The sequence below is a fragment of the Plasmodium gonderi genome (assembly GCF_002157705.1).
Source record: "Plasmodium gonderi DNA, contig: Chr12, whole genome shotgun sequence".
NCBI lineage: Eukaryota > Apicomplexa > Aconoidasida > Haemosporida > Plasmodiidae > Plasmodium > Plasmodium gonderi.
In genome coordinates, this window is record NW_021628937.1 from 1495259 (window position 1) to 1521719 (window position 26461).

At 33.6% G+C, this 26461-nt stretch overlaps 5 protein-coding genes across 5 annotated transcripts; 2 read left to right on the top strand and 3 right to left on the bottom strand.

The window, feature by feature from the left end:
* Positions 1-505: 505 nt before the first annotated feature.
* On the bottom strand, positions 506-3025 carry PGO_123060 (hypothetical protein, conserved; the record flags this gene model as incomplete). Its single annotated transcript, XM_028689096.1, has 5 exons — positions 506-572; positions 718-850; positions 1011-1156; positions 1277-1319; positions 1516-3025. 5 exons carry the CDS (start codon positions 3023-3025, stop codon positions 506-508), a joined length of 1899 nt encoding a protein of 632 aa, XP_028544897.1.
* A 1349-nt stretch (positions 3026-4374) lies between these two features.
* PGO_123070 (hypothetical protein, conserved) lies at positions 4375-14289 on the bottom strand (the record flags this gene model as incomplete). Its single annotated transcript, XM_028689097.1, has 1 exon — positions 4375-14289. The coding sequence occupies one exon, from the start codon at positions 14287-14289 to the stop codon at positions 4375-4377; it is 9915 nt and encodes a 3304-aa protein (XP_028544898.1).
* Positions 14290-16328: 2039 nt separating this feature from the next.
* Positions 16329-16904, bottom strand: PGO_123080 (hypothetical protein; the record flags this gene model as incomplete). The annotated part of the gene is made up of 1 exon (XM_028689098.1): positions 16329-16904. The coding sequence occupies one exon, from the start codon at positions 16902-16904 to the stop codon at positions 16329-16331; it is 576 nt and encodes a 191-aa protein (XP_028544899.1).
* A 2493-nt stretch (positions 16905-19397) lies between these two features.
* On the top strand, positions 19398-21103 carry PGO_123090 (lactate/malate dehydrogenase; the record flags this gene model as incomplete). Its single annotated transcript, XM_028689099.1, has 3 exons — positions 19398-19518; positions 19766-20157; positions 20612-21103. The coding sequence occupies 3 exons, from the start codon at positions 19398-19400 to the stop codon at positions 21101-21103; spliced, it is 1005 nt and encodes a 334-aa protein (XP_028544900.1).
* Positions 21104-23885: 2782 nt separating this feature from the next.
* Positions 23886-25184, top strand: PGO_123100 (phosphoribosylpyrophosphate synthetase; the record flags this gene model as incomplete). Its single annotated transcript, XM_028689100.1, has 1 exon — positions 23886-25184. The coding sequence occupies one exon, from the start codon at positions 23886-23888 to the stop codon at positions 25182-25184; it is 1299 nt and encodes a 432-aa protein (XP_028544901.1).
* Positions 25185-26461: the final 1277 nt, after the last annotated feature.

Below are 26461 nucleotides of genomic sequence, written 5' to 3' on the forward strand. Positions count from 1 at the left end.
GACATATTTGACACTTTAACAGGAAAAAAAAGAAAAAAGGGTTCCTGAATTTTCTGCTTATGCTTAATCTGGGTTTTCATTTTCATCTTAAGTTTTTCTCTTTGTGTTTTATATCACGCTCTTCCCGACGCTCTACTTGTTTCCTATTCTGCATAATTTTTTTTTTTCTTTTTTTTCCAACTTTCTTAATTTTTTTTTTTTTTTTGGGTGTGAATATTTGTAGTTCGTTTGTGTCTTCACCTTATTCACGTAGTACATTAAAAAAAAAAAAAAAAGGAGAAGAAGAAAAACGGAGAAGAAAAAAGGAGAAGAAAAAATTACACGAATGAACAGAGGAATGAATAACTATATTGAGAAAAAAAAAAAAAAAAAGAAAAGTGCCACCATATTCATCCAACAAAAATATACACATATATGCACACCATACATATGTGCATGTATATGTGTATACACATTCTTCCCTATATTGTTATACAGGGACTAATGTAGAAAATGGATATAAGGATTAGGAATGTCCAAGTCTGAAACACACAGATCTCAAGTAACATGTATTCGAGTCATTGCAAAGTATGCTGCATAGGAAGGGATGAGAGAGAGGAAATAAAACACACAGTTTTAAAGAAAAAAAAAAAAAAAAAAAAAAAAGTATGTGTGTGTGTGTTTTTTTTTTACGTGAATATTTCATCTATATCCAAACCAAAGAAAAAGCAAACTTACTTATCTTCCAAACTGCAGGAATTTTCATATATTATAGACAGATTCCTCTTCTTGCGTTCAAAGACACACTTGACAATATTCAAAAATTTGTCGTAATCCTGTGCTGAGAGTTGTACCGTGAGGAATAGTAAACCTGTAAAAGGGTGTATGAGTATGTGTGTGTGTGTGTGTGGAAAAAAAAAAAAAAAAAAAGAGAAAATCACATAGCGTTTTTTTGCCCATGATATGGAAAAATCGATTTGGTCTTGGTTCGTCCTAATTTGTACTATGGAAAATATGCACTAGAATTTTACCGTTTTTTTGCAAAAGGTAAGAGAGGAAAAACAAATATTTGTGTATGCCCTTGAAGGAAGCCGTGTGTCTCTTCCCATACATACTCGTGTAGGAATTGGTTCTATAAACGATGTTGCTACATATGTTGTATATGATGAGCCCAAATCTGTGAAGGTGGGGTGATGGGAAATGAGTGATGGGAAGGTGTTTATCAATAGGGCACCCCTGAGGGGCTCTCTCCTAATCACATTTCCTCTGGTGTAATTTTTTTGGTTGGAATTATCACCTTAAGTTGTTGAGGTGCATGTTGTTTAGTTCATCCAGGATGTCTACGAGAGGGAGGGAAGGAAGGATATCTTTATGTGAGTTTGTGTTGGGGCAGAAGCTTGAAATTAGAAAAAGAAGTTGCACAGAAAAGCAGCTACACAGTGAGGTACAAAAAAAAAAAAAAAAAAAAAAACAGAAGAAACAGAGGAAACGGAGGAAAAGTGGACAAAGGCGAGATGGAGAGCGAGCGAGACGTACCTTCCCTGTAGAGACACATTACCTGTCCACAGGTATTGCGTGAAATGTTTTTGTCTATATAATTCACATTTTTGGCACATTTGGACAGGATGATAGAAACATTGGGAATTTCCTCCGAATGGGGAGATGTGTTCGTTGCATCTGGAATGGATGTACAGCTAATTATGTATTCTCCCACATTTCCATTAACATTTAATATGTTGTATGAATGACAAATGGATCGTAAAAATAGTCTATCTTGTTTATTTTCTATGTGAAAAATGTCGTATGATATGTCAGATATATTATTGTAAAAAGTAAGTCCATTTTCACTATAAGACAATTCTAAATCTTCTCCCTTAATGGGTTCAAATATATATTCTTTTCCTTGTTGTGCCCGTTTTTCTTTTTTACTCACAATTTTTTTACAAAAAATATTTTTGGGTGAGAAGATTGTATCTAGTTCATTTTCAATGAGATACCTAAATTTTTGTATTCCCAAATTGTCATATCTTATGAATATATTTTTTCCTATTATGTACACAGATAAGCCCGGCAAATCATCATTTGTAGAATTAACAACTTTACAATACAAGTTAACTCCATTTGAAAATTTTAAAGAGTGCATAAAATTATATATACTGATATTTTTATATAAATATTGAAATCTTCTTTTTATACTTTCATACAATTTGCAAAGGAAAAAATGATCATTAATTGTTTTTTTCATATCTGTGTCTATTATTCTAAGTACTATATTACTCTTTCGATTTAAAATACCAATTCCTAATTCTTCTTTGTTATAAAAGTAAATGTTTACAATTTCACCTGCTTCATACTTTCCTAACTCTCCTATGTTTTTTATTTCAAAATCGTACACATATTTGTGTTTATTTTTTGTTAGTGCTATGTATCTTTCTAATGGAAGAAATTTGATTTTGTGATTTTTTGTTGAACCTTCACCTTTTTTTCGATTCACTCTTTCTAGAAATGTCTTTTCCTTTTCGATTTTTTCACTTTTTTTCTCAGATTCTTTATTTATGTACCTATCTCCTATTTTAGAACACATCTCAGTGTTTATCTGCACCTCTGAATTGTCTATATTTTTGCCCATAATCACTACTTGGTCTTTTTCGACAGTATGCACAGTTGGAACTTCTTCGACCTCATCACATGTTACTACATCTTCTTCTAAAGGTTTCAGAAAAACGTTTATTCTATTTTTAAACTCACTAGAAAAGGTAATTCTTTTATTATGTATTATTTTCATTTCATATTCATCCAAAAAGGGGGTCATTCTATGCTTTGAAGCTTTCCCATTATTGTTCACCTCACGTGAGGGCGCACAACTTGCCTTTAAATTACCTGACCTTGTGCAGGTGGAAAAATGGTTTTTTTTTCCTCGGGATAGGGCAAAAGAATTGCAACAATTACCATAATAACGACAGTTACAAATGGTAGAATGGTTATGCCAATTTTTAAATTTTTTTCCCCCTATGGACAGCGGCATTTTGTAAGCAATTCTAGTCATTCTGGTTATCACTCCCGTTGTCATTCTTTTTTTTTTTTTTTTTTTTTTTTTTTTTCGTTCCCGTGGGGGAATGGGATTGGTTAATTTTTCTGCTTCATCCTTTTTTTTTTTTTACATTGAGAAAATTTTCTTTCACTCTCTTTCTCAACATGAGAAATCGAAAAATTGGAAAAATTGTGTTAGACTTTATGTTACTTTTTAAGGGGTGTATTTACGTTTGCGTGTTTTTGTGTGTGTAGGGTCGAGTCATCTCTTTACAATTTTTCCTCTCCCATTGTACCCCTACCCCACCCAGTTTTCTTTTAAAATGAAGCTGCACAGAATGAAGTGTGTGTATGCATGCTTGCTGATGTGTCATGTGAATTAGATCTTACCCCAACCGGAGATGAGAAACGGGAGTGGGAACAAAGAACTGCGTTTTGCTAAAATTTGCATTTCAACTCACACACCACATGCAGGGTTTGTATGCATGTCGTTCGTTTGCTTCTACTTCTCACGTTGCAGTTGCGTTTGTCACTACTTCTCACGTTGCAGTTGCGTTTGACACTACTTCTCACGTTGCAGTTGCGTTTGACACTACTTCTCACGTTGCAGTTGCGGTTTCTCCAGTGACAATAAAATTTCTGTTCAAAGGATCGAAACGAGTATTGTAACTTGATGAGCGTTATTAAAATTAAAAAAAAAAAAAAAAAAAAAAAAAAAAAAATTAAAAATTGTACTTTTTCATGACTTTCCCTCATTGTACCCTTGTCCGTGCACATGACCAAAAAAATCCTTACGACATTTGTGTTGAATCAAATCATTTTAATGCAGTGTCGTAAAGAAAAAGGGGGATGAACATAGCCAGGCTTTTTGGCCAACTCAAAAAAGGGTATACTTGGGGACGGAAAAACTAATAAAATGAAGTAAGGAAAAATAAATCAAGAGAAGGAAGGCAAAATAAATCAAGAGAAGGAAGGCAAAATAAATCAAGAGAAGGAAGGCAAAATAAATCAAGAGAAGGAAGGCAAAATAAATCGAGACAAGATAAACGAAATGATTGAAACACAAATTGGTAATGCTGAGTGCTTGAAAAATATTTTTCTTTTTCATACATATGAGACAAGCATGGTGATGCACGGGTCGAAAGGTGGATCATCCTGAACAAATACATGAAAAAAGAATTTCAACAAAAAATCAGGCATGTGGCACGTAGGTTTTACTAGTACACGGGAGAGGGTTCTCATGCAGGACACTTAATCATACGTCACGCTGCATATGTAAGCATATGCACTCAATCCCCTATCACATGACTTGTGTCACATGTCAAAACATGCTACAACCGAAATATGCTCTAGCCAAGTAATACATCAGATTGCTAACGGAGGTATGCCCATTCCCTCGTCTTGGGATGGAAGGGAAATGTTGTTAGTAACCAAGAGGAGTAATTTCTTATTGTATCTTTTTAGCAATTTTACATTATGTTTTACTTGTCGCAATTTTACTCTCGTTTTGCAGTGTTCATAAAAAATAAAAGATGGGTTCGTTGAATGAGCCTTTTTAATGAAAGTAGAAAGGGGAATACTTTTTTGTAACGCACTTTGAACATCTTTCATCCCAGTCATTATACACCACATGGAATGTACAACATTGTCATCATGTACATATATGTTCAGTTTTTTGAATAACCAAATGAAGTTATTTATCCCAATCGGCTTGGATTCATCACTCGATTCGAATATGTCAAGTATCATATTCTTCAGATATCTATCCATTGTAGGGAGATCTTCTCCCTCTGGTTCCTCATGCGTTGAGGAAGCTTCTCCTGTTAATTTTGCTCCCCTTTCTGTTACCCCCGTTTGTCTCTCTTCCCCTTTGCACAATTCTAATTTGTTCACACTAATAGATGAAGTGTCATGGCTTCCTAGCTGAGAAGGGGATACTACATTTTCCCTTTTTGCAAACAAACGGGTTCTGAATCTGTGTGGAATTTCTCCCCTCGAATCTGCTAAACACAATTCTTTGTCAGATGTCCCGAATCTGTTGTTTCCTTCTGCTGAACCGTCTTCACAGCTATTGTTTAATTTTGAGAAAAAAAAAATTTCCATTTTATGCCACATATGAAACAAAGCACTTATACATGTATTGTCAAGACGTATCAAGGGATATTCTTCCCAATCGTTCATTTTCACCAAGTTGTCATTCCAGCTGCTGCCCTTCCTCCTGTTAGAGGAGGATTCATCACCTTTAGATATTGTTTCAATTTTGGAAAATTTTGCAACTTTTTCAACTTTTGCAGCTGTCTCACCTATGGCACTCTTCATGTCCATTTTCCGTTGAGCCATATTTGTGCCATTACCTGTGAAAGATGCACTTTTGAAAAGACCACCATTGATGGTACTGCTGAGACTGCAATTTGTCCTCTCCAGTGCTGCATCTGCAAATTGAAAATTGGTAGAGGGTTGTAAAGTGTCTCCGCTTAAATGTCCAGAATTCAATGGATATTGCAAAAATGAGGAACGTAAAATTTTAAAATATTCACTGAAAAATGAGTTACGTCCATTATTGCTACCATTTCGCCTGAATAGTGCACCGAGATATTCATAAACGATGTCCACATTTATCCTGTTTTTTTTTCTTAAAAAAAAATTCTTACTTAATTTTGTTTTCATCATGTCACCATCACCATCATAATTATAATGATCATCATTAAAATAGTTTATAAAAGAATCACTGCTAATAATTAAATTATTCCATTTCATATTTTCACAAATTTTTTTAAAAAGATTTGTTGAATAATTATTCATCTCAATGACGAATTCGCTATTCCTTTCCTTCTTATCGTGGTTTTTCTCAAGAATTATACCATCTGCATAGTTTGCAATTAGACAGGGAATTATGTGTGCGTTATAGTTATGTTCTACCATTCTCTTTGCAACCTTTCCCAAGTCATACTTCGAAATTTTTTCACATGTGTTGTTATTCATTCGGACCATCTTACTGAATCCGTTGCTACTCAGTTTTACACCACTCCCCAACTTGGCACTGCTTCCCAACTTGGCACTGCTTCCTAACTTGGCACTGCTTCCTAACTTGGCACTGCTTCCTAACTTGGCACCACTTCTGTAAGGAGAATCCTTTTCACGTTGGCTGTTTGAACCCATTTTTGGAAAACCCTTAGAGGGACTTCCCCCATCTGTGAATATTTTACTAACACACGGTGACAAGTTTGTCAGAGAAATGGGATCTTCAATGGGAACTTCAATAGGATCTTCAATGGGACCATGGTACCTTTTGTCCATTTCTGAAAAAGCACAATTCACTTGGTGAAATTTTAGAAAGGTGAACAAAACAAATCGAACTATATCTTTCATGCAATATATTTCACGCATCACTTTGTAAATGTTATTTTTCCTTTCATCCTGAAGCAGGTCCATTATCTTGTTCAGGTGGTTTCTTAACAAGACGAACAGTTCAGTAGCATTTTCAAGGAAGGGGCTGTTCTTCTCCTTCCTGCTACTTCTACTGTTACAGCTACTGTTATCATCGTTGCCATGGTCATAATTCGGACACCTCGAATAATTCGAATAATTCTGATACTTCGAATAATTGGCATGACTGCTATAATTGTCGGGATTGCTATAATTGCCATTCCCTCCATTCGTGTCACTCAAACTTGACATTTCGTTTATGCAGCTAGCCAAATTGCACATAGCCCTTTTGTAGTTATGCTCTTCTCCCCTTCTTACATATGTATTTATTTCGTTAATCCCCTTGCAAACATAGCACATAATTAGAAACAAATCGCTGGAGAAGCAAATTTCAAAAAATGTCAGAAAATCTGCATCTTCTCTTTTTTCAGACCCAGATGGATGCGTCTCAGAATCCAAATTTTCAAATTTGAATTCAATTCCTTGAACATTACTTTCCTTCTGAACAGTTCTAACCCGATTACTTCTTACATTTTTAATCTTTTCCCTGTCTAGTTCTCTGTCGAAGTTTTCTTCTCTTTGATCAGTTGTCGTGTGCAGGTCTTTCCCCATGTTATCATCAGTGTCCTCTAGCGTACCATCCAACTTACAATCCAACTTACCACCCAACTTACCATCCAACTTGCAATCCAACTTACTATCCAACTTGCAATCCAACTTACTATCCAACTTGCAATCCAACTTACCACCCAACTTACCATGGAGCGTGTCACCCCATTGCCCCTCTCCCCTCTCAAATGAAGACGAACTAGAGGGAACCACTCCGATGGCGTGCATGTCCACGTAGTTCCGTCCTCCCCTGACAATTTCATCTATGAGAGAAATATTCGTGTTGATAAACAAAATGTCAATCGAAATAGAATTCAAGTAAATCAAACAATCAGAATATTCACTGACATCTTCATTATTATTTCTCTTGCATTTCAAATCACATATCTTTTTATTTATCATATCAACACTTTTAATAATTTCTGAAGTTTTCTCTAAAATTTTTTTATAAATGGAATCATTTTCATTTTCCGAATGAGCCATTAACAGTTTCGAAATTCCTTTCATTTTTTGATGCAAATCTTTGTTCGCCTTTTCAAGTTGAATACACAAGATTTTGTATTTCTCTAGATCATTGTTTTCCTCATTCGTTTCATTCGAAGATGTAACATTTTCACTTAACGCATTATCTATGAACAATAACGGAATTTCTGAATGTTTCTCTTTTTTCCATATATCTTTCTGTTTATTATTCATGTCATTTTTTTTTTTGTCTCCTTGTATATTCACATCTTCCACGTCTTCCACATCTTCTTGTTCATTTTTTGATAGATTCTCCAATATGCTTAGTTCCTTATTTCTATCGCATGATTTCATATTACACTTCTCATATTCATCTAGTCGTAGTTGCAATTGGATATACTCCATTACTATATTTTTGAACTTTTCTTTCAGCGTATCCTTATCCAACATGTCTATCTCATTGCTCACGTTTTCATAATTAACAAAAGATGATAGGTTCCCTCCTTCTCTCTTTTTATCACCTTTTTTTACAAAAATATAATTTTTTATTACTTTAAAAGTGTTTACGTATCTATTGTTTGTTTCGCTTTTACACTGGTCAATTGAATCATTCGGTTTTTCTTTTTCTTTCTTTTCTTCAATGAATTTTCTTTGTTCCTTATTGTTGTGTTCCTCTAGGATGTAATGTTCACTTTCACATTCCAAATCTTTTGTCTCGTCTCTAGACATGTGTATATCTTCTTCACATGTTGTCAGAGTTGTTCCATTTTTCTTTTCATTTTGTGTGTAAATGCCAATTTTGTAATGAGATTGTTTCATTTCTTCTTTCAATTTATCTAGATTATTTTTCATTTTGCTTATTTCTTCCTTATGTAATAATATTTCTTCATTTTTTTTTTCTAGATCTGCTGTTAATTCTTTGACAGATTTGTTTTGCTTACTTATTTGCTCTTCTAAATCATTAATCTTCAGTATGTTGTTCATTTTTTCTGATTTTAAGATTTCTTTATCTCTTTCAAGTTTTTCACAATCCTTTCTGATTTTCTCCTTCTGCATCTCCGATTTCTCATTTTTCGTTTTCATCCCTTCCACTTCGATTTGAAGTCGATCAAGTTCCTCCATGAGGTGCTCATTTTTTCTGTGATATTTGTCATTCTCATTTTTCATCATATCGTTTTCGCTAGCCAGCTTGGTGTTGATTCGGCTTAGAGATTCATTTTCGCTAGCCACCTTGGTGTTTATTCGGCTTAGAGATTCATTTTCGCTAGCCAACTCGCTGTTGATTCGGCTTAACGCTTCTTTTTCTTGAGCCAACTTCGAGTTTATCCCACTTAACGCTTCTTTTTCTTCGACCAACTTGGAGTTAATTCCGCTTAAGGATTCATTTTCACTAGACAACTTCGAGTTGATCCCACTTAATGCCTCATTTTCGCTAGCCAACTTGGCATTGATCCCACTTAATGCCTCATTTTCGCTAGCCAACTTGGCATTGATCCCACTTAATGCCTCATTTTCGCTAGCCAACTTGGCATTGATCCCACTTAGGGCATCGTTTTCTAAAGCCAAAAAAGCGTCTTCCTTAGCTAACCTCGTTTGTACACTCGCTTCATCCGATTTGTGTTCCTCCATTTTGTGAAATAGAAAACTTTCGCTCCCTTCTCCCTGCATGTGACAATTTTTATTCTGTTCCTCTGATACCTCCGGTAACGCTTCCATGGATTCTTCTCTATATTGCACAGGATCATAAATCCATTTACAATTTTTCATATTATCGCTAACGTACGTGATGTCACCCACGTCGTCCGCTTCGTCTGCTTTTTCCTCTTCTTCTGCTTCTACCGCTCCTTCTGCTTCTATCGCTCCTTCTGCTTCTTCCACTTCTTCTGCTTCTACCGCTCCTTCTGCTTCTATCGCTCCTTCTGCTTCTTCCACTTCTCCCACTTCTCCCACTTCTTCCACTTCTACCGCTTCTCCCCCCTGTGGGTAATGTTTTTTTTTTTTTTTTTTTTTTTTTTTTTCCGCTTCTTCGTCTCTTCGTAAGAAAAGCTCATCATCACTGCCACAAAAATTTGAGTTTTCCATAGCAGCACTCATTTTCGATTGAATAAATTCAAAGTGACTGTCCTCATCTTGTCTATCCATAACTAAATTTCCTGTGTGTTCTTTAAAATCACGGAACGCCTTACTGCACCTGCTGATATGCACCATCTTTTCAAATGTCGAATCATCACCCACGAACCTTTCTAAAGATATCTCATTATTATCACCATTAAATTCATCACCTAGAGTTGAATTGTCATTTTTGCTAGAAGTAGAATTAATGGCATTCATATTTTCGTTAGTGTATTTATAATTTTTCAACATTTGCTTCATGTCATTGGTGATAATTTCCTTCCGTTCGCACGCATTCGGTTTGCACTCGGGGGAGGGAGGCTTCATTTTAAAAAATTTCTCATTTCTGAATTCTTCTTTCCACTCATGTAAAGGCATTACATTATCAACTAGAAGTGCCTTATCAGGTAGAAGTGCATCATCAAGTAGAAGTGCCTTATCAGGTAGAAGTGCCTTATCAGGTAGAAGTGCCTTATCAGGTAGAAGTGCATTATCAAGTAGAAGTGCATTATCAAGTAGAAGTGCACTATCAACCGATTTGTACCTCACCATATCACAATTTTTTTCGTTAATTGTTTTCACATTCTGAGTAACCGAGCTCCCTCCATTATGATCGAATATCAGAGTTCCCCTTCCTTTCCATGCTTCTATTTTATTCACGGAGGCACTTCTTCTACTTCTATAAATTTGTTCGCTTGCTATCACCTCTTCGTGATAACTGTATACCCTCATTCGATGCACTGATTCTTTGGGAGGTTCTACATTTCGATCACTATTGCATTTATTGTCCCTATGATTGTTTTTTTTTTTTTTTCCTTCTTCTTCCTCTTCTTCTTCTTCTTCTTCTTCTTCTCTCTCCTCATTATCGACATTTTCCAAACTTTTCTTGTTGTCTTCATCTTGCACACATTCCACAATATTCGTTTCTACTCCTACTCCTCTCTCGTTATATTCTTGATTTCGATTAACATCGTTTCTCCCAATTAACCTTTTCAATCCTTCGAGCAGTTTACTTTTAAAAATTTTCTTCTTTTTCTTTTCACCATTCTCATTCTGGGTAATGGTAAGGGAAACAACAGCTGCCACAGGCTGTGTCGTAGGTAAATTATGCAAAGACAATTGCTTATAACCCGTGGTGTTAGAAGCATGATTATGGTACAGATCGCTGTTTTTCATTTCCTCCCCTTCTTTAGCAATCTGTTTATATGTGTTAATATTTTTAATTTTTTGGAAAATGTTAGATGTCTTCTTTTTATTATGATTCATTTCATTGTTGGATATGGGTACAATGTTATCACACTTTTTTGGAAAATTTCGTTTGAAATCCTTTACATTATGAATACTATAGCTTCTAAATACGGAAAATTTATCTACTTTTTTATTTTGAGTATTATTATCTGAAAAAAAGGAACTACTCTTCTTCCTTTTCACATGAACATGTTCAGGTAAATAATCATGTAGATATAATTTTCGATTAGTATCATTCTTCCCCAAGGAAATATTCTCTTCGTTCTTTATAAGAGTTCCTTTTGCACATGTTACAATTTTCATATCTTCCTTTTCCAAGGAGGAACGAGACAAATGTGTTATCCTACTCTCATCATTCTGCTGATCCCTTATCAAATTGTTCGTGGAGTCATCAAGGGGTCCATTCTTGCTCTCCTTCCGTTTAGACACACTTGAGCAGACATCTCCAACCTGGTCATTTATAGGATCGACAAGGTCACTATCATCTGCATGCACAAAATCTGAAACTGGGAATGAATCTTCAGCACAGCTACCCCTTTGAGCACTCCTTCTCCATGCGTTAGATTTTTCATTTGATTCGTCTCCATGAGGACAAGAAGACATGGTGACAAAACCAAATGGCATATCATCTCCAATGAGATTACTTTCACCGGAGTCATTTCGATTATCACGTTTGTTTTCACAAACTCTCTTGAGGTCTGTATCATCACCTTTTATGAATAACTTACATGAGAAAATCCCCATGGCATGAGAATTTCTCAACGATTCATTGCATGTATCGCTTCTCACATCTATGTCATCCTTTGCATCAGCAGCATCGTTTATTGTGTACTTTGTGTGATTCCTATTATCACAAGGAATATTTTGAATATTATTCATATTTTTCAGCATATTCGCATGAACACATGAACCCGTTAGATCCTCTAAACTGTCTATGTGTATTATGGACGTGTCACTTCTTTGGCTAAGCAAAGAGTTACTGAAAAGGATATCATCATATAAATATGTGTGTGGATCTTTACCACATTTTTTTTTTTTTTTCTCTCCCTTGATACTATTGGATGGAGGGAGAGCACAACTGCCGTTATTATTGCTGTCACTACACGGTTGGTAATCACAAGCTTGGTCACCACAGACTTGATCACCACAGACATTGTCACCATAAACTTTGTTCTTTTTTGAGGAAGGGGAAGGTAAATATTCACCCTTTCTCAAATTAATCATATCATATTTGTTGTCGTGTCTTCCCAATGAACCGTGAGATGAAGCAGCATCCCCATCTTCCTCATTTTGATGGATGATCTTTTCTTCTCTTCTTCTGACTCTTTGATTTCCAAAAAAAATTGACATTCCTTCCCCTTTCTTATTTAGAAACGATTTAGAGGAAGACGTGTGGTAATTTTCTGTGATTCTATCTTCATCCTTACTCTTGGATACACAATTTGAAGCAGAAGGACATGCGTGTCTTTGGTCTAAGGTACATATATCATCCCTGCTGCTGCAGATAACACTTGCATCCTTTGGTATATCTGGCAAACGTCTTATAATAAAGGAATCGGATAGGTCAGAGTGAATTTCTTCTATTTCGTCAGAGTTCTTACAGCAAGTTTTGTCATCATTGGGGTTCATTATATATGCATTATTATTTTCTTCTCCCTCCGTTGCATGCCCTTCCACAGCCTCATTCATTTCATTCACTTCATCTACTTCATTCACTTTATCCACTTCATCCACTTCATCTACTTCATTCACTTTATTCACTTCATCCACTTCATCTACTTCATTCACTTCATCCACCTCCACCACCACATCATTTTTGTGTATAGAATTACTTCCCACCAAGTGGGTATGCATCCCTTCTTCCCTGTTCAGGTGTATTATACACATATTTCCATTCGATTGATCATTACTGAAAATTAGTTTGCCACTCATACTTTCCTCCTCAGTACCATTGGAATCTCTTACCGTTATGATATTGCTTAGTTGTGTGAATCCAGGTGTATCAAGGTTCTCTGCTCCACTGTTAATACATTCCTGGTCGATTCTACTTCTACTGTTAGATTCTGTTTTAAAAACATACTGCTTATACGTTATGTAATCATTTGAGACATGTTCATTTTTATCATTTTGTTTTAAGTCATAGTTTGTTGCATCCACATTTTCTTTCATAACAATCTTTTTCAAATGACGTTCATCATTTGAACCTTCACCAAAAGGATATGTATTGTTATGCTTCTCATCAATCTCTAATTCGTTATTATATACAATTTTTCCATATTTCAGAGAATCAGCAGTTAGATCATTACAACTGTTATATGTAAGAGCCATTTCAACATATTGATTGGGTACATCTTCACCAGATTCGATAAACTTATTGATGCACTGTATTTTCTTTTCATCTTGAATGATATCATCATCTGAATACTCGAACTTGGAATGGTTTACCAAACCAGTTGAGTGAAAATCCCCCTGTTGATTTTCATCACCGTTCTGATGGTTGTATGTATTAGGAAGAAAACTATAAGCTTCATTAAAATTTTGGATATGATTCATCCTTTCACCACTACTTGGCTCATTCCACGCTATCGATTCATCTATGACATCTATTAGATTGCTCCTTTTTGAGTCTACCTGTACTTCTACTTCTCTGTAGCACCCATTGGAGTAGTTACTTTCTTTTATGCATTTCACGTTCATTTCTTTTAAGAACTCACTTAATGTCTTCTTTTTTAATAACAATTGTTCATTTTTTTTTTTTTTTTTTTTTTTTATTTTAGTCATGTGGTGCATTTTCTTTAAAGGTGGAGAAACGTCACCTTTTGGTTGTGCACTAAGAAGAAGTGAAGCATCCCCTCTGGTATTACTCATTATATTTGAAACTCCTAGTTTGCAAGAAATGTTACACCTGTCCTTCTGTTTATTTTTAAGCACATTCGATCGTTCACTGCAACTGCAACTGCAACTGCTACTGCCTCTTTGGATATGATGATACATCCTCTTCTTTTGATTATCACCTTTGAGTTTACATGTCTTAGTCATTCTGTACTTGGATGCAAATGTTGTAAGTTTTAAGGATTTTTCTCCTTTATTTTTTTGCAAATTTGTTGGGGGCTTTTTTAGACTTTTTAATTTGCTCATGCATATTTTACTTGTTGAGAGGGTGGGAGAAATTACCCTTTTGTTATTTTTTTTCTTTTCCTCCTCATACGATATGCAATTTGTTAAGGAATGTTTATTAGCATTATTAAATGTGCAATTTTTTCCCTTGTCCCATCTCGTGGTATTTCCATCTGTTCCCAATGTCCCCAATTTGGTACTGTGTTCCTCACCTGAATTGACACATCCTTCATGTCGTTTCATTTGAGGAGACTTTGACAAATTTGTGTTCCTTACAAGATGGTGTTCAGTGGGTGAGCTAGCCATTTTTTTTATTATTTTATTATTATTATTATTATTATTTTATTTTATTTTATTTTTATTAACACGTACATACACTTCAACAGGTCCAGTGTTACTGACAACTTTTCAGCACACAGAAATGGGAGCACAACAAGCGAGTGTAAACTAAAATGAGAACACCATGCATTGGAGGTTTGTTCTTATTTTACAAAGGAAAGGAGTGGGGTGGAGGAAAAAAAAAAAAAAAAAAAAAAAAAAACACATGCACACGTGCAGGCATAACGAATAATGAATAACTCATGGAATATACACACTTGCATATATATATATATATATACACGTATGCGCGCCGCTGCGAAAAAGGGAACTGGGCGGGGTCACTACTTTCCTCTGCATACGAACTCTGACCTGTACTCTCTCCCCTCACATTCAAACCAGGAGCTGCATTTGCCAACTGGTAATAATTTTCCCTTGCACAAATTTGCAAACTCCTTTTTTTTTTTAATTTCCTGTTCTCAACCTCGAACGGAATTCCAGAGAGAAACACACAACAGGTGCAACCACACACACGCAAAAAATGAAATAAAATAGAGAAAAATAAAGTGAGCAAAATAGAATAAAGTAAAATAAAGTAGAGAAAAATAAAGTGAGCAAAATAGAATAAAGTAAAATAAAGTAGAGAAAAATAAAGTGAGCAAAATAGAATAAAGTAAAATAAAGTAGAGAAAAATAAAGTAGAGAAAAATAAAGTAAAACAAAATAGAGCAAAATATAATAGAGTAAGATAAAAATTCAACTACACGTAACCCCGCGCAGGTGTACTAAAATGGGAACATGTTTAACGAAAGAACATTTTTTTTTTTTTTTTTTTGTTAATTAAAAAGGTTGTAAATACAAAAAATAAAAAAATTGGAAAATTGCTTAGCAGTAGGAAAAGATGAGTGAGGAAAATTTGAATTAGTTCTTAGGAATTGTCCCGAACGGTATCTTTTTTTCTGGCAGGCCCTTTTTCTTATCATAATGGTGTTCATAATAGAGTGGCATGTTTACTGACACGTGTGCATGTTATCAAGTCTGTCTGATGATCTGTTCGCATGCACCCCGGTATTATAACACAGGTACACAACATCCTCTCATGTTCAGACTTTGAGGTCGTGCACCAACTGCATGATTGAAAATTGGGTGCACGTGTCCCTGTACATAGGAATTATGCACAGAAGAAAAAAAACACCCAACTGTGCCTGGGCACATGTACATATCTACATATGTACATATATATATATATATATATATATACACTTCAGTACTCCCCTGTGTGTTTTCACCCTTTTAGTTCCTCCCAATTTCCCCTGCAGCTGCATTCACACACGCAGAAGGAACGAAAAATTCAGTGTGTGTGAGAATATCCATCATTCTTATTTTTTTTCAAAAATTTGTTAAAAATGTTTAATTTAGAAAATGAAATGATAGTTTGCCCAAGTTTTCTCACGCGGCGTGAAGCTGTTCTATTTTTTGTGTTACAAGTTTAACTTCCCATGTTTTTGAGTAAATCATAAAGGAATGGAGAGAAAATTTAAGAAGACAAAATGAGCACATATGTAGGGACGGAATCCCAAGTGTAGGGACACACATGCCAATTGGACACACTGTTCATCACATAAAAAAAAAAAGTGGAAAAAAAAAAATACAAATATGAACATATGCACAGGTGTGGGGGCATGAGTAGGTGAAAATATAAACCATTTTATACCACTTCAAATCGTACCAATTTACATAGCAGAGCTTGTAGAAGGAAGATAAAAAAAAAAAAAAAAAAAAAAAAAAAATGAACCACTTGGCTTAACTACTTCTACCTTTAAAAATATGCACATGACGTCACTCCTCGATTTGAACTCATCCAGTGTGGGGTGTACATATCAATGCTTCCTTTTCACTTATACAGTATGAATGTTCATATTTATATCTTGGTGATATAACCAAGTAATTATTTTTACTGAATCTATTTTAACAACTCTGCAAAATTTTGATGTTAAAATCATATGAATTGCATTCGTCTACGATTCCTAATCACCAATTTCCCCTTGGATGACATGAATTTTATCATTCAATATAGTTAAGGATTTGTTAATTTTAGAATTTTCATTTTTTAGAGAAATAAGCATATTAAACAACTTGGTGTGTTTAAGATTCTGTTCTTCTATTTTCTTTTCAATGATTTGACTAACTTCATTAATTCTTTTTGTAATTTCATCCTTAAATTCGTTTAAAATATCAGCAAAGTCGAATTCATGAATTTTTTCATTCTCCTTCGATTCCTTCAACTCCTTTTGAAGTTTCACAATCTTTCCTTTTATTGCACTTTCAAGTTCTCTTATTTTTGTGCGAAGTGTTTTCTTTTCACCACTCCCTTCGTCTTGTGTGTTACTCCACAGGTCCTCTTCAATCGCTCTCTGCTCAGCTGCCTCATCTTCAACCTCTTCATCTTGAACCTCTTCATCTTCAACTGCTTCATCTTCAACTGCTTCATCTTCAAGTGCTTCATCTTCAACCGCTTCATCTCCACCACATTTTTTTCCTATTCCATTGTGCAAACAATCCTCCTTCTTCTCATCCATTCCTTGTGACAACCCGTTTCTCATCTGCCCTTTGTCCGTTCGTGTGGTGTTATACAGGTAGGAACTACATAAACAGAATGTGTCCTCACTGGAAACAGTAGATGTTGCAAAAAAAAAAAAAAAAAAAAAAAAAAATAGCTAGAGGGTATTCACACCACTGCCCTTATCTACCCTGTGAATTCGAAAATTTCCAACCTTTCTCAACTTTGTGAATTTTTATTTCTTTTGTGCTTTATTGTTCAAAACGGAGAAAAAATTTTGTTCTGTCAATTTGGCACTTCCAACAAACTGTGGAAACGAGTGTAGCGGCAGTTGAGAGGGCGAAACCTGAACATGAGCCTAAAAAAAAAGAAGCACAAGTAGAAGAAGCAGAAGAAGTAGAAGCAGAAGAAGTAGAAGCAGAAGAAGTAGGAACAGAAGAAGCAGAAGAAGCAGAAGAAGTAGGAACAGAAGAAGCAGAAGAAGTTGCGAAATACTGCAGCTTCTTAACCGCGAAGCAGCAAAAGTGCAAGTCACCAATTATGTCTCTCCGAAATCCTATTTTTCATTTTATGACTCTGCACAATCTAGAGGCTCATAAAATGCACACACATTCGTGTGCACATGATGAGAAAAATCACACTATGATCATGCACCCACCCGTATGCATACACATTATTCCTGCAAGAGGGACTCTAATCACATTTACCCGTGTCATCAATCCCACAGCTAACATGCCTACTAAGCCAGTGAAATCTTGAGCTGATGAGGTCTTAAGCTGATGAAGTTTTAAGCTAGTGGTGTCTTAAACCAATGGTTATAAACTATCCAATCGCATCAGCACATCGTTGAATCGTACACGGAATTATAATATCTCTTTTTTTTTTTTTTTTTTTTTTTTTTTTTTTTTAACCCCTGCTGAGGTATTGCAAAAAAAGGTGCACATAAAAAAAAAAAAAAAAAAAAAAGGCTTGCGTCGAAAAAGAAAAAAAAAAAAAAATTATCCAAATATCAATAATAATTTACATATCCATGTGAATCTAATGTAGAAACACACTAAGTTATTTGTAAGTATACTTTAGCTTATCCTTAGAGATACATTGACATTAAAATGTAGCCATTTCTGATGCACATGAACGAACTAGCTGTTAGATACCGTGAAAAAAAATAAATAAATAAAATAAAATAAAATAACAATAATAATGATAAATAATAATAAAATAATAATAAAATAAAATTATAATAATAAATAATAAAAAAATAAAGTAATAATAACAAAAGCAGTGTCTTCTACATTGCCCAAATTAATGTAATTAGTTCCTTCGCGTGCCTTATTTCAGACACACGCAAGGGATACACTAGTGTAAATTATATATGTGTACGCAAATAAATATCTGTGAATACTCATGTTTGATAAGCACATGTACCTGCTCAAGGTAACGCTAACTTCATGTAGCTTTTTCTACCAAAACGAATTTCACGGGTTCATTGGTTCCACTTTCGAAGATCACATTTGCCTCTGCGTTTCGCTTGTTCCTTTAATTTTTATTTCGATTCACAATTTTCCACATTTGCATTTATTTCCCACATTTTTTCCCACGTTTTTTCCCACATTTTTTCCCACATATTCTTCTACATATTTTTCTACATATTTTTCTCACATTTATGTGTGCATTTTTTATTGCCACTCACGCATTTTCTTAGCTCTCTGTTTATATATGTGTACATATGTATATATGTTTTTTTTTTTTTTTTTTTTAATTTCCTGCGTGTCCCACTTTTCCATTACACGCTGTATCGATTCTGAAAATTAAAATTCCACTCATCCCACCACTGTGAAGGGTAGGTAAATGTGAAAATAAAAGAAAAATGTCACATACATACATACATACACACACACACACACACACAAACAAACAAACAAAAGAAATACATATAGGAGCACAAAAAAGAAGTAATAAATCAGGAATAACACAACGTGATGTATGTTATCTACATATCTACACATGTGTATATGTTTACAATCATGAACTTTTCATCATTTGCATTTGTAATTCTCCTATGACATTATCAGATATCTCTTTCGAAAATTTCACAAAATATATAATTGTTCTTCAATTCTAAAAAAAAGGTAATTCTTCTCTTTGCATGTTACTATCCTAAGATATATTACCCTCATCATCATCATCCTCCCCCAACCCAAAGTCACGTATTCGAGCGTGTTTTATTTTTCCATATTATGCATGAATCACCTTGTGGATGTTCATAGATATATTTAACATTACAATATTTTTTTACTTCTCATATGTATGTAACATACATTACTATATAATACCACATCTTCTCTACCTTCCTCGCAGTATCACCTAGCAAACCAAAAGGGCAAAAAAAAAAAAAAAAAAAAAAAAACACATTAATGAACACATAATCTGTGTCTCTCCCACGTCTACACGCATATATATATATATATATATATATATTAGACCTCGAGAGAACCTTGGCAAATTCCAACCCTTAAGTATCCATCACGTATCGAAAATGACATCAGTTAAGCATCCCAAAATTAGTGTTCTTGGTGCAGGAGATATAGGTTGTACTTTGGCACATATGATTTGTGAGAAAAACTTGGGTGATGTGGTTTTGCACGATTTTCGAAAAGGTAATTTGCACTTTGCGTCTCTTGCCAAAGTTTCAACGTCAGCCGATGATGCCACTGCTGCCACTACCATTTATGTACTCTCTGCGTGGCATATATATTAAAATGGAAAAAGTGATGCATGCGAATGTGTGTGTATATACGGATGTATTCATGAATGTACACCTGTACACATATTCGATTTTATTCGATTTTATTCGATTTTATTTTTCTCGCCTTCACGTACCCGGACGGTGCCCGCACCCTGCAGACCTGCCCAAGGGAAGAGCCCTGGACATTCTACACACAAGACCATTGAATAGATCAAGAATCAACATTCTTGGAACCAACGAAATAACAGATATTAAAGATTCGCTAGTTGTGGTGGTTACAATTGAAGTGTCCGAACGGGAGTTTGCAGAATTTGATGAAGAAGATATAGAAAAACAGGTTTACACTTCTAACGTCAAACTTTTAAAGGAAATATCAAAATCAATTAAAAAGCATTGTCCACAAGCTTTTGTTGTAGTTACTACGAACCCTGTTGATTGTATGGCTAAAGTTTTACAGGAACATGCAAATATTCCATCTCATAAAATATGTGGAATGGCAGGGGTTTTACACAGTGCAAGATTGAGACACAACTTAGCCGAAAAACTTAGAGTATGTTATTTTCATCATGGAAAAAAAAGCAGACACAAAAAAAAAAAAAAAAAAAAAAAAAAAAAAAAAATCAAAGGAGAATATTATATACATCCAGAGAGGGAGATATATACATATATAATAAATTGATCACATTTACTATGATTTTTCTCCTTGTGCATGATTTTCTAAAATAGGCATCTATCACACATAGTATCACACTTGTATATCTCCAACATGAATAAATTGTGGCATTCTTATTATTTTTTCTTATTTTTTCTTATTTTTTCTTATTTTTTCTTATTTTTTCTTATTTTTTCTTATTTTTTCTTATTTTTTCTTATTTTTTCTTATTTTTTCTTATTTTTTCTTATTTTATTTTTTGCTATTTTTTTTATTTTTTCTATTTTTTCTATTTTTCCTATTTTTCTTATTTTATTTTTTTCTATTTTTTATTTTATTTCTCACACTGCAGGTAAACCCAGGAGATGTCCAAGGGTTCGTCATAGGTGCGCATGGAGATAAGATGGTTCCATTGCCACGATACTGTTGCGTGAACGGAATTCCATTACACGATTTTACCAAGAAGGGGGCTATTACAGAAAAGGAAATTAATCAAATTGTTGAAAAAACCAAGAACACAGGTTTAGAGTTGTTAGAATTACTACCTGAAGGATCAGTTTGTTTTGCACCATCTTTGGCTATTGTAGAAATCATTGAAGCTTATTTGAAGGACTTGAAGAGAGTTCTGGTATGTTCTGTACCATTGAATGGTCAATATGGACACAAGGGAGTGTTTGCTGGTGTCCCATGTGTCATTGGAGGTAAGGGCATTGAGAAGATTATTGAACTTGATCTGAATACCCAAGAAAAAGAACTCTTTGACGATTCCCTAAAACATATTAGCTACTTGTTTGAGAATTACAAACACGAGGCTGTCATAGAAGATGAGGCTAAGCCTAACTAGTGCGTTTCACTCGTGAGTTTACCTTCATTTTTTTTTTTTTTTTTTTTTTTTTTTTCACTCCTACTATGACTGTTACTTCGACCACTGCGACCATTAGCGCCTTTATTATTACCCATGTCCTGTTATTTTATCACTCCATTATATGCTTGCACACCTTGGAAAAATCACATCAGTGTTACATGTTCGCCTATTTTTTAATTAAAAGGGTGAAGTGCACAGGGAGGAACGTTTTTAATGTAGTTTCAGAAATATTTGTAAAAAAAAAAAAAAAAAAAAAAAAAAAAAGAGAGAAATTCACACACAGATGTTTACATATCCTCGATTAAGAAAATATTTACCTTTTTTCTACATTTCCCTGAAACCGAAAATAGTCTTTTATGCCAAAATGACAAAAAAAAAAAAAAAAAAAAAAAAAAAAAAACACTCACTCCCTTTAATTAAATTACCCAACGTAAGGGAATAACCATATGATATTTTTACATTTTCCGTATGAACTAAAAACAAATGTGATAAAGATTAATTTAGAACAAGTCCATTTATATCTCAAAAAATTGACACACACACACACACGCAATCTTTGTGGTAATCGCAATGTGAACTTAATATGTGCAACTCTTTGATAGACATATAATATTCTACTGAAATGTAGAAAGAGATAAATTTGCGTAAAAAAAAAAAAAAAATCTTGGTTAAAAAAACATTCATCATTTTTCTACATTTTTTTTTTTTTAAAGTCAAACTAGCGATTTGGACAAAATGGAAAAATAAGAAAAAAAAAAAAAAAAATATATGACCTGTTCATAATATTTTTACCATTCTGTGTATACACATAAATACGAAACCGGAATATATCAGTGTAATGGTTCTACTTCACTTTTTGCACATGTCACTGGAAAAATTTTGGAAATTTGGGAGTTAAATTAAATCTTCGCATTTATAAAAATTGATACAAAACGTATATTCCTAGATGGTCAATTTTGTTTCTCTGTGATGAACAAGCGAAAATATAGTTTTTTTTTTTTTTTTTTTTTTTTTTTTTCTACTGTACAGGGATCAAGGTTGTGTGAATTTTGCCCAACAACTGTACCCTAACATTGAATATTGCGTATTTCTACATATTCGTTTTTATACCATAAGTATACATATAAATGTATGCATACATTGAATATACTTAAGCATAACCCAACGTGAATGTACAAAAAAATGGTTATGGCTTCATTCCTTTTATTTAATAATTCATTTTATGTTTATACATATCACATTTTAAAAATTTTCACCATTCGTTGCTGAACTTAAGAGATTGTTTTTTTTTTTTTTTTTTTTTTTTTTTTTAGAATCCTTTTCCCCTTTTGTTAGTTTTTTACCGCCTTAAAAAAATGCACTCCTCCTCCCCACAAGATGTTTTAAATTTGTACGCCTTTTTTTTTCATACGCATGGTTTAAAATTTTTTCGAGAGTGGTAGATGGGGGTGGGGGTGGATTGACGTGAGAAAAAGGGCGAATCTCAATTCATACAATTTGTTTCAAAATGGACTAAAAATATTCATAACAGTGTTGAAAATGTATATTCTCTATGCGTATACATTTATGTGTACATTTGTGTATACAACTATCTTAGCGCTTTATACGTACCTACATATGAGATTTGCTGATAAATGCGATTATTCCCCACGATTGTTCTTTTGATTACACCTACTTAATTTCTAAATTAGTCACCTCACTCTTGCACGCAATTTTATATTGGTGAGCGGGAGGTTATATTACATTGCTTCTATGTGCAACTTCTGAGAAAGGGTGGGAGAATTTTCTAGAATATATATGCACACAATATATATAGGAAAAAAAAAAAAAAAATTAAATAAATAACGCCACAATAACGCCATAATAACGCCACAATAACGCCATAATAACGCCACAATAACGCCATAATAACGCCACAATAACGCCACAATAACGCCATAATAACGCCACAATAACGCAATAATAACGCCATAATAACGCCATAATAACGCCACAATGAAGCCCATAATAAGGTTTCTCTTTCTTTTCCTATTTTATGACTTGTGCCCCCTTTTTTAAAACGTGGGTATTTCATTTTATTTTGTTTTATTTTACTTTATTTTTTTTTAATTTTTTTAATTTTTTTCTTCGAACAAGGGATTTTATATTCATGCCCTAAGAGTAGGAGCGTATGAATCGCACGAAAAATTTGTGATGCACGCTCCTGCTTAAGAAGTTCGTTACGCTTGCTGAGGTTGGTACGGATGTTTCATTTACTGCGGTTGTTTTGTTTACCTAGGACTATTATCCCATACTTTATTTTTTTCCTTTCCTTTTATTTTTTTTTTTTTTTTTCCCCTTTATTGGCTCAGTTCGGGTACTACCCATACAATGCATTTCACATTTAACCGTTCTAGTACATATCGCAAAATTTCACACATTATTTTTACGTAGCTTCTTTTTCTCATGCCACGACACAACGACACTGTGATCATTCAAGAAACTGTGTCCTTTTTTTTTTTTTTTTCTTTTTTTCCAGAGGTGCGCAATTACTACTGCTTTTTTTTTTTTTTTTTTTTTTTTTTTTTTTTCTGCCACCTGTAGAAGTGTTCATTTAGTACATAGCAAATCCAGTAGAACAGCCTCGCTGAATTTAATTTTTTTTTCCACGATTTTTACAGTTCTTACAACTTTTACACAATTTTACAATTTCCTGATTTCTTCTCATTTTTTTAATAATTTTATCTGCTCACCATCTTGTTGCCCACCCCTAGAAAGTAAAATGAATTTTTTTTTTCCAAAAGGATGCATGTCAAAGTGGTATAAGAAAAACAATTTTACAGGACAAGGAAATTATGAACGGGTACTACCAGTATTGCTAAGCAGTAGTTTCGTGTGTTACTATATATTCAAAGATGAAGAAAGGAGACAAGAGATTAGATCTCATTGTAGGGACGTAAGAAGGGATGCAATAAATATTCTATCAAAATATAGTAAAATTAAGAATGCCATTTTATTAGACAATAATGATAGTGTATTATGTGATAATAACAAAAAAGGATTTCGGCACCCTTTGTGGAGATCAGAAGAAAAAAGACCAATTGAAAAAATGGAAAATGCAATTTTATTTAGTGGTTCATCGAATCCGTTGTTAAGCAAAAATATAGCTGACCATTTAGGTACCAGTTTAGGAAGAGTAAATTTAAAGCGATTTGCAGATGGTGAAGTATCAATGCAATTTCTGGAAAGTATAAGAGGGAAGGATGTTTATATTATACAACCAACATGCCCTCCAGTGAATGAAAATTTAATTGAATTATTATTAATGATTTCTACTTGTCGAAGAGCCTCTGCTAAGAAAATCACTGCTGTTATTCCATATTATGGTTATGCAAGACAAGATAGAAAACTAAGTTCTAGGGTTCCTATATCAGCAGCAGATGTAGCACGAATGATAGAAGCAATGGGAGTAGATAGAGTTGTTGCTATCGATTTACATTCAGGACAGATTCAAGGTTTTTTTGGACCTAGAGTACCAGTAGATAATTTAGAAGCACAATTAATAGGATTAGATTATTTCACAAAAAAGGATCTCTATAAACCTGTCATTGTATCTCCAGATGCAGGGGGAGTCTATCGTGCCAGGAAATTTCAAGATGGTCTAAATCATAGAGGCATAAGTGACTGTGGTATTGCTATGTTAATAAAACAAAGAACAAAACCTAACGAAATTGAAAAAATGGATTTAGTTGGAAATGTATACGATTCAGATGTTATCATAGTTGATGATATGATAGACACATCAGGTACACTATGTGAAGCTGCAAAACAATTGAAAAAACATGGTGCCAGAAGAGTGTTTGCCTTTGCTACTCATGGACTCTTCTCAGGCCCAGCAATTGATCGAATAGAAAATTCACCCCTTCAAGAAGTTGTAGTTACAGATACGGTTAAATCGAACAAAAATATTGAGAATTGTAAAAAAATTACCAAATTGAGTGTTTCTGTGCTGGTTGCAGACGCTATTAGACGTATCCATCAGAAGGAATCCCTCAACGATCTGTTTAACATTAAAGGATAGGAATTTTTTTTTTTTTTTAATCTCTATTTATGTGGTGTGTGTTTATGTCCATTTTTTCAAAAATGAAAAATGTTTCATGGCTATAGGAGAGGAGATATATGTTCATGAATTTTCTGCATTTTTCTTTTAAGTATAAATCAGAAAACCTCTTAATACTATAGCAATGGTAAAAAAAAGAAAAAAAAAAAAAAAAAAAAAAAAAAATAAATAAATAAATAAATTTGGAATATGGGAAGGAACTTTTTTTATATATGTACAAAAAGGCATGTGGCTATGAATAAATGAAAGTGGAGATATATATATATTATATACCTTTCCGTGTGTGAGATATAAATAAAGGTTTTTTCACATATGAGAAAACACACCTTCTTCCCCTCTCTCTAACGCATATTACGTTGTAAATAAGAAATCTAAGAAAATTGCTTTTGTTACTTTATTCGTACATTTTTTGTGTATTCATAATTTTAATGTATATTGTATAAATAGCCCCGTACTACCCTAATCTTTTTTTCCTCCCACCAATTCTTGGTGCATCATTTTTCAAAATAAAACAAAAAAAAGCAAAAAAAAAAAAAAAAAAAAAAAATATTTGATAGATTAACTGTAAATTTTTTTTTTTTTTTTTTACCTGTACAAGTCATGTAATTTATTGCCGTTCAGGTGATTTGTCATTCACCCCAACTTCCACTGTGCATGTGTTCACTGCATTTGTTAGGAAAATTAGGCTAAACCGTTATCCCTAAATTATTCCTTTGAACATGCGAAAAACTAGTTTAACAGGGATTATAACAACAGGATTTTTTTTAATTGTCTTTGGAGAAATGCACTTTTTTAACGATTGAAGATATGGAGGGGAAGGGGATTTTAAAAAAAAAAAATAAATAAATATATTAAAAAATAATAATAGTTATGGTGGAAAAAAAAAAAAAAAAAAAATCGAAAAAAAAATATGAACACAGCTAAGAAAAAAGTGGGTTTTTTTTTTTTTTTTTTTTTTTTTTTTTTTTTTTTTCTTTTATAATTCACAAATTGTAGTTCATTTGAAAATGTAGCACCCATTTGGTGACAGGCTAAATTGTGATTTTTTTTTTTTTTTTTTTTTATATCTTTTTTCTTTGCCAAAAACTTGGCAATGTAAAAATAGCAAAAATAGTTTTTTTTTTTAACAAAACATTAGGATTACACAAAGTGTACTATATTTTTAAGAATTAAACAGTTTTTTTTTTTTTTTTTTTTTTTTTAAATAATTTTTTTAACCTTGTAAGCGGCATTTTTTT